At 41.0% G+C, this 14,064-nt stretch overlaps 1 protein-coding gene across 1 annotated transcript in view; it reads right to left on the bottom strand.

The window, feature by feature from the left end:
• LOC130357819 (multidrug and toxin extrusion protein 2-like) overlaps positions 1-14,064 on the bottom strand; it is a 92,409-nt gene that overhangs the window by 20,002 nt on the left and 58,343 nt on the right. Inside the window, exons 9-13 of the mRNA XM_056560548.1 lie at positions 9,842-9,939; positions 6,390-6,503; positions 6,236-6,303; positions 6,029-6,137; positions 459-534 (exon numbers count right to left, since the gene is read on the bottom strand). Of these exons, the coding sequence (XP_056416523.1) occupies positions 459-534; positions 6,029-6,137; positions 6,236-6,303; positions 6,390-6,503; positions 9,842-9,939 (465 nt within the window). The remainder of the gene's footprint in view (positions 1-458; positions 535-6,028; positions 6,138-6,235; positions 6,304-6,389; positions 6,504-9,841; positions 9,940-14,064) is intronic.

The following is a 14,064-nucleotide window of genomic DNA, read 5'->3' on the forward strand; positions in this document are numbered from 1 at the left end:
TTACAGCGTGTACATGCTGAGATCTGAGCGTGATAGGAATGTGATTGCTGCAACCACACTGTATGGTTTCCTTCTGGTTTAGTGAGGATACTGATCAAGCAGCTTGGCGTGGCTGATGGCATGGTTAGGGGCTTAACTAAGGAAGACCTAGCAACGCCCCTGCTGTCTAGTTTAGTGCAGACTACAGCCTAGAAATGTGATCTGGTTCACCCTGCAGGTTAACAACAACATTTCTTAATGGAATCATTTTAAGAAATTTGTTTCTTGGACTATTCCTGCACAATAACTGTTTTTCTTTAGAAATTTGAGGTTTGCTTTAAGATTGGCAAATTCTAGCATTTTATATTTTAATGTCAAATACTCTCGGAGTTCATGTACATTATACAGTTTTTTCCTTGCTTCACTATGCAAAGTACCACCAGCTAAATTATCACAAGGTATAAAAAACGATCACTTACTTTTCATTGACAAACATTTTTCCAAGCTGACTTCTCAGCCCAATCAATAATATGAAAATGAATATCGCAAGAGTTCCTGAAAAAGACACATCAGACTTGATATGATATAATTTTTACAGATACATATTGGAGGGTCCTCTTGGCAAATTTGTAATATGTAATAAATAGAAAAACTTATGTGTAGCTCTGCAGTGGATCTTAGACAGCCCCTGCAGTGCCACACACATAGTCATCCTGCTCATACCAGTGTAGAATCCAGGACGGTGGAGCAACAGGGCAATTGCCCCCCCTTCCCCAAGAGATTAATTTCCCCTGTCACATTCAGGACATCCCTGTGTACCGAAACATCTTTTTGGGACACAAGGATGTCCCGGTTACCTTTCTGCGGCCCCGCATTAATTTTAAAAACGCAGGGGCCCCAGGAGGTAGCATACACAGGGACGTCACTGACGTCCCGTGCGTGCGCCCATAGGAGCGGAGCGAAGAGGACGCGTGCATGGTAAGTTACCAGCGGCACGTCATCTTCGGTGCTTCAACCACCGTTCCTCCGGTCCCGGGACCTACTGCTATGGTCTATAGGCCATAGCAGTAGATCATGACCAATGACTGGAAGAGCGGTGGTCGGAGCACTGAAGTTGGACAGTACGCAGACATACAGCCTCCAGCCATACACTGTATATGGCTGAAAGCTGTATGTCTGTGGGGTACACTGCCTACCTAATGTGGGGGGAACTATATTGCCTACCTAATGTGGGGGAACTACAACCTAATGTGGGGGAACTATACGGCCGACCTAATGTGGGGGAACTCCAACCTAATGTGGGGGAACTATACGGCCGACCTAATGTTGGGGAACTACAACCTAATGTGGGGGAACTATACTGCCAACCTAATGTGGGGGAACTATACTGCCAACCAAATGTGGGGGAACTATGCTGCCAACCTAATGTGCCAACCTAATGGGGGGGAACTATGCTGCTAACCTAATGTGGGGGAACTATACTGCCAACCTAATGTGGGGGAACTATGCTGCCAATCTAATGTGGGGGAACTATGCTACCTACCTAATGTGGGGGAAATATGCTGCCAACCTAATGTGGGGGAACTATACTGCCAACCTAATGTGGGGGGAACTATGCTGCCTACCTAATGTGGGGGGAACTATGCTGCTACTAAATGTGGGGGAACTATACTGCCAACCTAATGTGAGGGAACTATACTGCCAACCTAATGTAAGGGAACTATACTGCCAACCTAATGTGGGGGAACTATACTGCCACCTAATGTGGGGGAACTATACTACCAATATAATGTGGGGGGACTATACTGCCGACCTAATGTGGGGGAACTATGCTGCCAACCTAATGTGGGGGAACTATGCTGCCAACCTAATGTGGGGGAACTATGCTGCCAACCTAATGTGGGGGAACTATGCTGCCAGTCTAATGTGGGGGAACTATGCTGCCAATCTAATGTGGGGAAACTATGCTGCCAATCTAATGTGGGGAACTATGCTGCCAACCTAATGTGGGGAACTATGCTGCCAACCTAGTGTGGGGGAACTATGCTGCCAACCTAGTGTGGGGGAACTATGCTGCCAACCTAGTGTGGGGGAACTATGCTGCCAACCTAGTGTGGGGGAACTATGCTGCCAACCTAGTGTGGGGGAACTATGCTGCCAACCTTGTGTGGGGGAACTATGCTGCCAATCTAGTGTGGGGGAACTATGCTGCCAACCTATTGTGGGGGGAACTATGCTGCCAACCTAGTGTGGGGGAACTATGCTGCCTACATAGTGTGGGGGAACTATGCTGCGTACTTAAAGGGATACTCTACTGCCTCAGCGTTCGGAGCATTTTGTTCCGAACCCTGGGTGCGGGCTGCGGGGTTGTGACTTCACAGCCACGCCCCTTGTGACATCACACCATGCCCCCTCAATGCAAGTCTATGAGAGGGGGCATGTCGACCACCGCACGATACTCTGATAGTGCCCCTCCTGAGACTACACTCTGGATCCGCCCCCGGCTCATACAGAGTAAAAGTTTTATTACTACTGTGTGAGCAAGTGTGAGCATGAGGACTTTGGCTGTGGCACTTTCCTCCTTTAGTGTGCAGGCCTGGATCATCCTTCAATGGTTTTCCTGATACCATGCATCTTCAGTCACACAGTAGATGACTGTCCTAGTTTGTGACACATTGTCGCAGGCCACGGCATAAAGTGGTAAAAAGAAAGCAGCAATCGGCACAACTATCCTAAAACAAACAGGCACGCTAGAGAGAAAGAGAGGAGTGGCACTACTGGAAAAAAAAAAAAAATATTTTTCTAACAGTATTCTTCACAAATACAACATCACAGTATATTCCAAAACTAGGAATATTATAATGCAGTAAAAGCAATCAAGGTACTGATTTTAGGGGTGTGTGGTGTCCCGGTACCGTATTACATACCGTACCTAGTGTAGAGGTCCCCAAAGTCAGAGTAACTACGCTCAGGTAGGGTCCCTCAGGTGGGACTGCCCATAGTCGCCTCTCCTCAAGTCTAATTCTCTAATGTTAATGCATGTATATCTTTAATAAATAATGCACAGTGATCCCTCAACTTACAATGGCCTCAACATACAATAGTTTCAACATACAATGGTCTTTTCTGGACCATTGTAACTTGAAACCAGACTCAACATACAATGCTATGGAATCTGCGAAATGTGTCAATGACTGGAAGAACCGACCAATCAGAATGGATATTTCACTGGTAAAACCCCTGTATTCCTAAAGTGCATGCACTGACTGGTGTCTGGTAGTGCCCCCTACAGTACAGGGAGCTATTACTTGTTCTGTACTCTTTACCTGTGCCAGGGTTAGCTGCTCCTTAGGGCATCAGGTGAGGGCGGCTCAATTTTCCTTTTTTTAGGACATTGCGTGTTCTGTACAGGACCCTGAAGAAGCTCCTGTCCTCTACATAGAGCAGTGTTTCCCAAAGAGGTTGTCTCCAGCTGTTGCAAAACTACAACTCCCAGCAAGCCCTGCTGGGAGTTGTAGTTTTGCAACAGCTTGAGGCACCTGGTTGGGGAACACTGAAATAGACAGTGATTTACAGCTCCCAGCAGATCTTTCTTACTTTTAGGTGTAAGGATTTGCTTTATCTGTTTAAGTTATCTACTTATTTATCTTTAATCCTCACTTTTTCCTATTTTTGGATGACATTTTGGTGGGTTCTGAACCAATTACCAGGTTTCCATAGAGTTATGGTCTCAACATACGATGGTTTCAACATTGAATGGTCGTCCTGGAATCAATCAATATTGTAACTTGAGGGACCACTGTATACCTAATATTATGTAAAGTACTTACCTTGTTTAGCGTCGCAGGACCTTCGGTCATGTGACCATGTTAATATCCTCTATGGTATGTTGGAGGACCATTGGAGGTCCTTGGGTCACGTGTTACCCACAAGTCTTTGTAATTGTGATTGACACAAGTATGGACCAATTAGCACTAGTCCAGCCCCTGCCCATATAAAAGAGCTGTAGCCAATTATCACTCTCTTGGGTATCTGCTCTGGTGGATGCCGGACTAGCAGGACGGATCTGCGCAACTTGCAAAGACACGCTGGGCCTGAAAAACCTACCGGCCTCAGCTGAACTAAAACTGTGAGTTCTAAACTACCCCTGCTAAAGCTAGCGTGACAAGTGGACCGCAACTAAATCCCCTAAATCCAGTGGAACAGCGCCTAATACCTAAAGACTCTAAATTGCTAAAGTCCCAACCTTTGTCAATCTCCAAAGAAAGCAGTTGTATACATAGAGTCTGTTCAGTTTAGGAAGCTTGCAGAAAATCTTCAGTAAAAGTTATACCTTTTTCAGAAAACTCTCCAGTTGTGGACATTCTATTATTATCTACCTCACTATCGCTCTTGGGAAGGGTGGTGGTAGGACAAGCATTACTGAGGAGCCCTCACCCTGGCATCACGAATAGCAAGGGTTAACAAGCACCCTTTAATTACCACACAGCTGCACTCCCTATACCCCACATTCCCCAGGCTATCACAAGGGGTGCAACAATGAAAAAATACTGAAAATAGTACTCAAAAGTAGAAAAAAATTTTATCATTGTACATTGTACTAATAATAGCATCCTTTATTTCCTGTATAAAAAAAACTCATGCCGAGACATGTAAACAGAGGTCATCAGTGAGCTGAGCGCAGAACAGGCTACAGCACTGTTTTGCGGTTACCCGATTCCTCAGGCCCCCATATAGCCAGAATCAGAAATAACCAGATACTTTGCAGGAGCTGGTGGTGTTTTTTTTGTTTTTTTATTATTAATTTTATGGGAAAAGGAGTCCCACTGCAGTTGTGCCGATCGGAGAGCTGACCGTTATCCATTCTGTCAGAAGCCTCTTAAATGCTACGATCGCAACAGTTAGGTGGTTGATGACCAACATCAGAGTGATTGCTAATGTCTGTCATTGACTGTGAGTGCTGGCTGGCAGCTATCACAGGCATCCCCTGTGCTTGCTTCATAGCCTTACTGTGCCATCCACCAGGGGTTAAAATTTCTAATTCTTTGTTTGATTAAGAGCTAAGCAATGCCCAATATATGTGACAATCCCATATCTTTCACATGACAGTATTCTGGGTATTTTGTATCAGTATTTGTTAGCCAAAACAAGGTACGAAAGCTGCAAAGAGTTCACACTATAGTTCATAGTTTTGTATAATTTGTAGGATTCTTTTTGGGCTTTCCAGTTTTTAAAAATGTTAAATTTCTATGATTTTGGCAAATTGCCCAGAAAAAAATAAAAGGAGGCTGGTGTGAGGTGCAGAACTGTGTTCGCTCCTCCCCTTAGCGGTCCAAGGATTGCCAAAGATACAGCAAGGGGAGTGGAAGGCATAGCAAGGCAGGACGCAACTCTGCACCTCCCTCAGCTCCGCTCCTGTCAGCGGTCATTGTGTAGTTTATGACAGGAGGGACGTAGATATGCACGGTAGTGTTCATGTCAGGAGGACGTACTGTATATAAATGAACACTGCTGTGCATATCTATGTTTCTCCTGTGATGACCGCTGACAGGAGTGGAGCTGAGGGAGCTGTGTACGGAGCTGAGGGAGGTGCAGAGTTGCGTCCTGCCCTGCTCTGCCTTCCCCTCCACTCACTGTATCTTCGAAAATCTCCGGACAACTTAAAGGGGTACTTCACTGTCCCAGTGTCCGGAACATTTTGTTCCGAATGCTGGGTGCGGGCTATGGAGGTCGTGACGTCATGCACAAGCCCCCACGGATGTCACAACCCCCGTAGCCCTCACCCAGCATTTGGAACAAAATGTTTTGGATGCTGAGGCAGTGGAGTACCCCTTTAAGGAAGGAGCGAATGCATAGGATGCAGTTCTGCACATTACACTAGCAACATTGCGAGTCTCCTACTGTACTTTAACATGTTTGCTTGGCCCATCTCGCTGTGCATATTCATCCAGACTTGACAGCTATCTGATGTCTAAGGTTGGCCTTAGAAATATAAATATTACTACATATACTATAAAATACATTATATATATTATATATTTATTTCTACCTGCTACTACTAAGCCCAGTTTAGAAGATTTCTTGGCCCGGTCAGTCTCTCCAGCTCCTAGATGGTAACCAACTCTTAAGCTGGTAGCAATTCCAAGAGCAAATGGGATCTGCAAAGTATTGAGACATAGCAAATTATTATTAAAAAAATTGAAACATAGTAATACAAGTAACAAAGAAATGACATGACAATAATATTTTGCTGTACCTTTATTAACATGGTTATTAACTGAATTAAAAGGGACTGCCCTCCAAGTTCCACTAGATTAATGAGACCTAAAAATATGAGAAAGTCAACAATACATCTATCTATAAAAGTTGGGATTGTAAAACATGGATATGTAAAAACTGATGCTATTAACCTGCTAGAATCATTGCTATTTCAAAAGCCCAGCATTCAATCATATTTATAAGTACTCCAGGAATTGCCAGTGCTAGGAAAGGTCCCCAGTCATTTAGACATTCAATTGACCATCCTACATGTAAAAGAGAAAATATTACAAACACATAAAAACAAATATTATGCAGTTTTACTGCAGTATATTATGCCAGTGGTGGATTATAATATGGGAAGTTGGGTGGCTGTCTGGGACCCATGGTGGGTCATATTCCTAGTAGAATAGTGGTAGTGGTAGTGGTATCTATAGTCTGAGAATCCAGGGTTACATCCGTGACTACTCCGGATCCCCGGGCGAAAGTTGCTTTTGTCTGTAGCCTAAAAATAGAGTCAGGAGCCGTCACAGAGGCCACAGTTACATGATGAAGACTCACTTTGCCTGCAGTGGGCTGTGTTTAGCAGGAAGAGAAACAGCTGCATTGTGGGAGTTAGGAAAGGTTGAGATTTTTTTTCATACTCTTCTACTGTTGCCGCAAAGAGGGTACTGTTGAGGGTAACTACTGTGTGGGGGCACTATTGGAGGGCTTACTGTGTGTGGCACACGATAAGAGAGGAAAATACTGTTTGCAGACACTATTAAGGGAGTAACTACTGTATGGGGCACTTTTGTGGGGCTAACTACTGTGTGGGGGCAATACCGAGGGATAAGCTACTGTCGGTAACTGCTGTGTCTAGGCACTATTGGGAGCTCTCTACTGTTTGTGGACACTATTAAGGGGTTAACTACTATGTGGAGGACACAAAGAAGGAACTAAATACTGTGTGGGGGCACAAGGGGTACATGATAACATTACTGTGCGGTGCAGAAAAGGTGGGTATTATCACTCTGAGAAGTTTGCATATAGGAGGTGAGGATGCTGGAAAAGTGAGGAGCTAAGGAGACTCTACCTGTGGGTCAATGGATGTATTTAAGGAGGGTCAAGGGAATATGTGAATGTTTTTAGTGTTTTTTATTCAGTTACAGTATGGTGATGTTAGTCAGTCATTAGGCGGAGTCATTCATGGTGTAGACTTTCTGTTTGTCCCATGTAAAGTTATATTATTGGTAATATTAGACTTCGTAGAAGTTATCCCACCAATCAACATTATCTTCTATCAACAGGATAGGTGATAACTATCTAAGTGCGGGAGGTCCAACCCTTGGTGTGAAGAATGGGGACCTGAGTAAGTCCATCAGAATGGAGCAGTGGTGCGTCTCCTTTCATTTTCTATGACAGCTGCCAAAGACAGAAGAGTGCTGTGCTCTGCCATAGAGGAAAAACAGTGCAGCAGTGCACACATGTGACTGCCACTCTGCTCTGACGGGAGACTTGGGTACCTGCTTTTGAGGTCATGGGGGAGTTCTAGAGGTTAAACCCACACAATCTGATTATTTCCCATCATGTGAATAATGTAGAACTTCTAATGGTGGGACAACTCAATTACTAGAATATAACGTGCCACTGCACACTATTGAAATGCTTGGGGGGGGGGGGGGGGGGGGACTCCTATGATTTAGTGTTAAGGCCTAAAAAAATCTTCAATATGCCAATGGTCCATGCCAATGTTTCTATTGACAGTCGCTTAGAGGTTTAAAGTTCATTTATCAAAGAAAATAAATTGTCCTCCTTCCAGACCAAAGATGCAGGTAGCAGGGAGACAATAGTATTTTTATGTGTTCTAGTGATGAAAGGAATGTTGACATCGAACATGGGACACACAATTTTAAGAACCTAACCGTTTTGTTCTTTAAGTATGTAGTCACACGGACAATATCCGGAGCATATTTGATGCACAGGTTCTGAAGCTGCAGATTTTATGCTGTAGAGTTCAGTGTAAACTAAATCTGCAGCTTCAAATCATGCGCATCAAATATGTGCAGGATACAGTCTAAAGGTGCATTCACACCTGCATATTTTCTGCTGAAGATATGCTTTCAGAAGATTGTGCTGCCCATTGACTTTCAATGGGTAGCAAAATCTGCAGCAGCAAATCTGCAGAAGATCTGCAGGGAAAAAAACGCCCTAAGGGTACATTCACACGTACAGTATCTGCTGCATATTTTCTGCAGCTGACTTTGCTACCCATTGACTTCAATGGACCGCAAAATAAGTGGCACAAAATATACAGCAGATACTGTACGTGTGAACGTACCCTTAACCCCTTACCGCAAATGGACGTTCATAAACGTCCATCTCCGGCTCCCGAGGTATAACGCTTGCTCAGCAGGTGAGTGCACATCATAACCGGTGGGTCCCGGTTGTTAGAGCCAACCAGTACCCACGGCTAATGGCGGGCATCGCTGATCGGGCTAATGTCTGGCATTAACGCTTTCAAACTTGATCGCCGCGTCTAAAAGGAAAGCAAACATTGCCGGTTAGCTGAGTGGTGCTGTTCGGGACGCCGCGGTGAAATCGTAGCATCTCGAACGCTTGCAGGATGCGAGCGGGATCCCTACCTGCCTCCTCGCTGTCCGATCGCCGAATGACTGCTCCGTGCCTGAGATCCAAGCAGGAGCAGTCGAGCGACGATAACACTGATCAATGCCATAACAGTGATCAGTGTAGGAAATCAGTATGAGGGCTATAACATTGCAAAAAAAATTAAAAATAAAGTGATAATAAATGTGATTTAACCCCTTCCGTAATAAAAGTTTAAATTACCCCCCTTTTCCCATTTAAAAAAAACCTGTGTAAATAAAAATAAAGGTGTGGTATCGACGCATGCCTAATTAAACCGCACGGTCAATGGTGTACATGTAAAAATTCCAAAGTCCAAAATATTGTATTTTTGGTCACTTTTTATAACATAAAACAATGAATAAAAAGTGATCAAAAATTCAGATGAAAAAAATGGTACGGATAAAAACTTTAGATCGCGGCTTTAAAAATTAGCCCTCATACCACCCCTTATACAGAAAAATTAAAAAGTTATAGGGGTCAGAAGAGGTAATTTTTCAACATATAAATTTTGGCACATGTAGTTATAATTTTTTTTGTAGTAAAATAAAATCAAACCTATATAAATTGGGTATCTTTGCCACTGTATGGACCTACAGATTAAATATAAGGTGCAATTTTTATGAAAACTGCCCTGCATAGAAACGGAAGCCGCTAAAAATTACAAAAGGGCTTTTTTTTCCCCACAAATAATTTTTTTCTGGGTTCGCAGTAGATTTTGTGGTGAAATTATTAATGGTATTACAAAGTAAAATTGTTGGTGCAAAGAACAAGCCCTCATATGGATTTTTAGATGGAAAATTGAAAATGAAAAATCGCCAAAGAGGGAAGGGGTTAAACAAAATTGAAACATAAGATCAGTCAGATCTAACTGTTAATGTGTGAATATGCTCCTTGATCTCAATAAATCCTATCTGATATGAAACCACTTTTTGTTTACATGGATACACAATTTAGACATCAACACATAGGGACATACCAGGCCAAGTTGCAAGATGTAACTTTCTTATTCTGATATAGATGAACAGCAGGAAACAATCACAAAAAGTCCCTACAGTGATCGCCACAGCTCCACCTCTAAAGAATGAAAGTAGTAAAAATTAAAATCTATTATCCTTATATTGGTATGTGAACACATAAGTTATACAATGAATCTAAATACTCACAACTTTGCGTCTATAGCTGGTATAACCAAAAAGGTATGCAGACACCTCTCCCAATTATTGAGCTCAGGTGTTGCAGTCACATATATTGCATAAAAGTGCATAAAAGTAAACACACAGCTATGTCATCTCCATAGACAGATATTAGTATAAAATAGATTTTGGGGGGCTCACACTAAATAGATGTATAAAGTGATATATATATCGAGGTGTTTATGTTGCATGTAACCTCTCGTACCAATAACAATACAGACCTCCAGATATATATATGGTGTATGAAGATGAATAATAATAATTAATAGATATGTGTTAAGGTCTACAGCAAGGGCTGCTGTACGTATACAATTAATAGCAATGTTTATTAAGATGTGATAAATAAGTGTCTAAGCAGGGCCCTTGCTGTAGACCTTAACACATATTAGAAGTAATATATAAAAATGTTCAATATTATAAATTAATTAAAAAAACAAACATAAATGTATGACCGGGTAGAAAGTCAATTATAGTTCAAATACAGCCACCAGATATTATTAATGCGTTACTGGCTCCAGACTCAGATTGCGGTGAGTGGTGCAAGGCACCAAACTACCATACAAAATGTTCATGCAAGTACAGTTTGTATGGTAGTTTGGTGCCTTGCACCACTCACCGCACCACTGGATGATAACGGAATGTAGCAGCTCGGTGACCAGCGGTCTTCACTCCTGCGAACTGGCACAGCTGTGCAGCCGGCACGGAGATGGTAATCGCTCGATGTGTCGGATCACAGTGGTTATTGCAGCATAGACTTGCGTCCGGCCAACAGATGGGTGCTGTGGGATGTGGTGAGTAATGATGCGGGCAGGCGGCATCCTCGTGGGTGGATCCAGTGGTAAATTGCGCACGCCTAAACAGTGGTCCCTAGACAGAGGGGTTCAAGCTGTTGCAAATGTAAATATGAGTCCTTTAACAAGGTGGTCTGTATTGTTCCGGTGTATTAAATCGACTAAACTCGTTTTGGGGAGACTCCTTCTTCAGTAGAGATATATCAAGAACCCCATATTGATTGTGATCTTATATAGTCCATGAACTTTGAATGACATATGTTTTGGCTTTTTAAAAGATAAGGACTGGATTATGTGAACTTGTAGGGTTGCTTATATACAACGATATACATTTTGAGTTACTAGATTGGCAACCTAATGTATACTTAATATTATTAGGATAAGTAGGTATATAGATATATATAAAAAAAAAAAAACACATAAGAATAAAACTACATAAAAATAAAATGAGTACAACTAGCCAGTTCACGTAATAAATAAAGCAGTACAATATAGATATATAAATAGGAACCTGATAATATTAATAGGGTCTATATCTAAAATGAATAAATACACATATGGATTGCAACAAATTATATATCAAGCAGCTGGGGTATAAAATATGTAGTATAAATAGAATACAAGAAAACATGAAATAAAAGATATATATATACATGCTTGAAAAAGATGTCGGGATGCCGTCGAAACGTCGCATTTGATATGGGTCAATAAATCCCAATTTTTGCACTTTATTACTGGGTGTGCTGCTATACTTTCTGCATTTATATATATATATATATATATATATATGAAATATAGATAAAATATAAAGTGCAGATGTAGATGCACTGTGGGCTAGGTCTCTGGTCCCATTGGTCCCATCCAGGCACCGATATACAGCCTGGCACTGGATGGGGCAAAAGCCAGAGCCCCCAGGGAGTTCTTACAAGAAACCAAACACCTCTAACTTGGAATTCACTCCTCTTGGTTCTATAGTCTCTAATTAATAGATTTTTCTTGCTTCAGCTCTGGACATTTTTGCAATATGATTTACCCCCACCCCACCCCACCCTCCCTCCCTCCAGTCTTTTTTGATCTTCTGTAAACCTGTAAAAATTTAATCTGATGGATCTTGATTATGATATTGTAAAAAATGTGAAGATAAAGGATGATTTGAGTTGCCTTTTTTAATGTTACGTATATGTTCCGAGATACGTGTTTTTAATGGTCGTTTTGTCCTACCTACATATTGCTTATTACAACTTCATTGACTTATGTATATACCACCTTTTGTATTATAAGAGATATTATCCATGATTTCCCATTTAAAACCATTTACTGTGGAAATAATTTCCACAGTTTTCCTTTGAAAATGTATTTTACAGTTTGATCATAGACCACAACGATAAAAGCCTTTTAAAAATAACTAAAATGTTTCCATTTTTGAACAAGTCTTATTTTGTATGGTGGGGGCTACTTGTAGACTGCGATTAGGGGCTTTTGTGTAAATAATGGAGGGGGTGGAAGATATAATTGAGCTTAAAACTTTATCCTGATGTAATAGATGGCAGTTCTTTTTAATAATTTTCTCAACTTTTTTATAATCATTATTAAAGGGGAGAATATGACGTATTTTATCTTCTTACTTAGATTTTAGGGGTGTGTCAGTAAAATATGAGCTTCTGTCTATGCTTGCTATTTTTTCTTTTGCTTTATGTAGAACTTTATTGGGATAACCTATTTCTTTAATATTTTTGGTAAGGTATGGCGTATCATTTGTGAAGTTTCTTTTTAATCTTCTAAACTGACCGGACGGGATATTTAACAGCCACCTGTTTTTTTGCAGTAGGTTTATGGAATGTGCTGGATTCTATTTGGCCACCAGTACTAGTGATATATATATACCGTATATACATATATATATATATATATATATATATATATATATAAAATTATTAAAAAGAACTGGCATCTATTACATCAGAATAAAGTTTTAACCTCTTAAGGATGCAGGGCGTACCCCTACGCCCTGTGCCCGGTGCCGGTATACAACGCAGGGTCACACGTCATACCGGGTCGGTCCTGGCTGCTAATGAAAGCCGGGACTCTGGGCTAATAGTGTGCGGCACCGATCGTTGTGCCACATGCTATTAACCCTTTAGACGTTCAAAGCTGATCACCGAATCTAAAATGAAAGTGAAAGCTTCCCGGCAGCTCAGTCAGTCGGAGGTCCCCTTACCTGCCTCCGTCACATCGTATTAAAAATTAATAAAGATCATTTAACCCCTTCCCTAATAAAAGTAAGAATCACCACCTTTTTCCCCATTTAAAAAAAACTGTGTAAATAAAAATAAACATATGTGGCATTGTCACGTGCAGAAATGTCCAAACTATAAAAATATATCATTAATTAAACCACATGGCCAATGGCGTACACGCAAAAAAATTCAAAAGTCCAAAATAGCGTATTTTTGGCCACTTTTTATAACATGAAAAAATGAATAAAAATCGATCAAAAAGTCCGATCAATATAAAAATGGTACCAATAAAAACTTCAGATTATGGTGCAAAAAAATTAGCCCTCATACAGGCCCGTAAGCAGAAAAATAAAAAAGTTATATGGGTCAGAAGTCCGTTTCGCCATGGATATTTTGGTAAAATGACTAATGTCACAATAAGTGGTGCAAAAAATAAGCCATAATATAGAATTTTAGGTGCAAAATGAAAAGCGTTATGATTTTTAGAAGGTGATGAGGAAAAAATGATAATACAAAAACGGAAAATCTCTGCATCCTTAAGGGGTTAAGCTCAATTATATCTTCCACCCCCTCCTTTATTTATACAAAAACCCCTAATCTCAGTCTACAAGTAGCCCCTACCATACAAAATAAGACTTGTTCACACATGGAAAAATCTTGGTTATTATAAAAAGGCTTTTATCGCTGTGGTATATGCTCAAACAGCAAAATAAAAAAAATTCAAAGGGAAACTGTGTAAATTATTTCCACAGTAAATGGTTTTAAATGGAAAATTATGGAAAATATTTCTTGTAATACAAAAAGGTGGTATATACATCATTCAATGCAGTTGTAATAAGCAATATGTAGGTAGGACAAAATGGCCATTAAAACACGTATCTCGGAACATATTCATAACATTAAAGGGGTTATCCAGGAAAAAACTTTTTTTTATATATCAACTGGCTCCAGAAACTTAATCAGATTTGTAAATTACTT

This window comes from Hyla sarda, chromosome 2 (assembly GCF_029499605.1).
Source record: "Hyla sarda isolate aHylSar1 chromosome 2, aHylSar1.hap1, whole genome shotgun sequence".
NCBI classification, from domain to species: Eukaryota; Metazoa; Chordata; class Amphibia; order Anura; family Hylidae; genus Hyla; species Hyla sarda.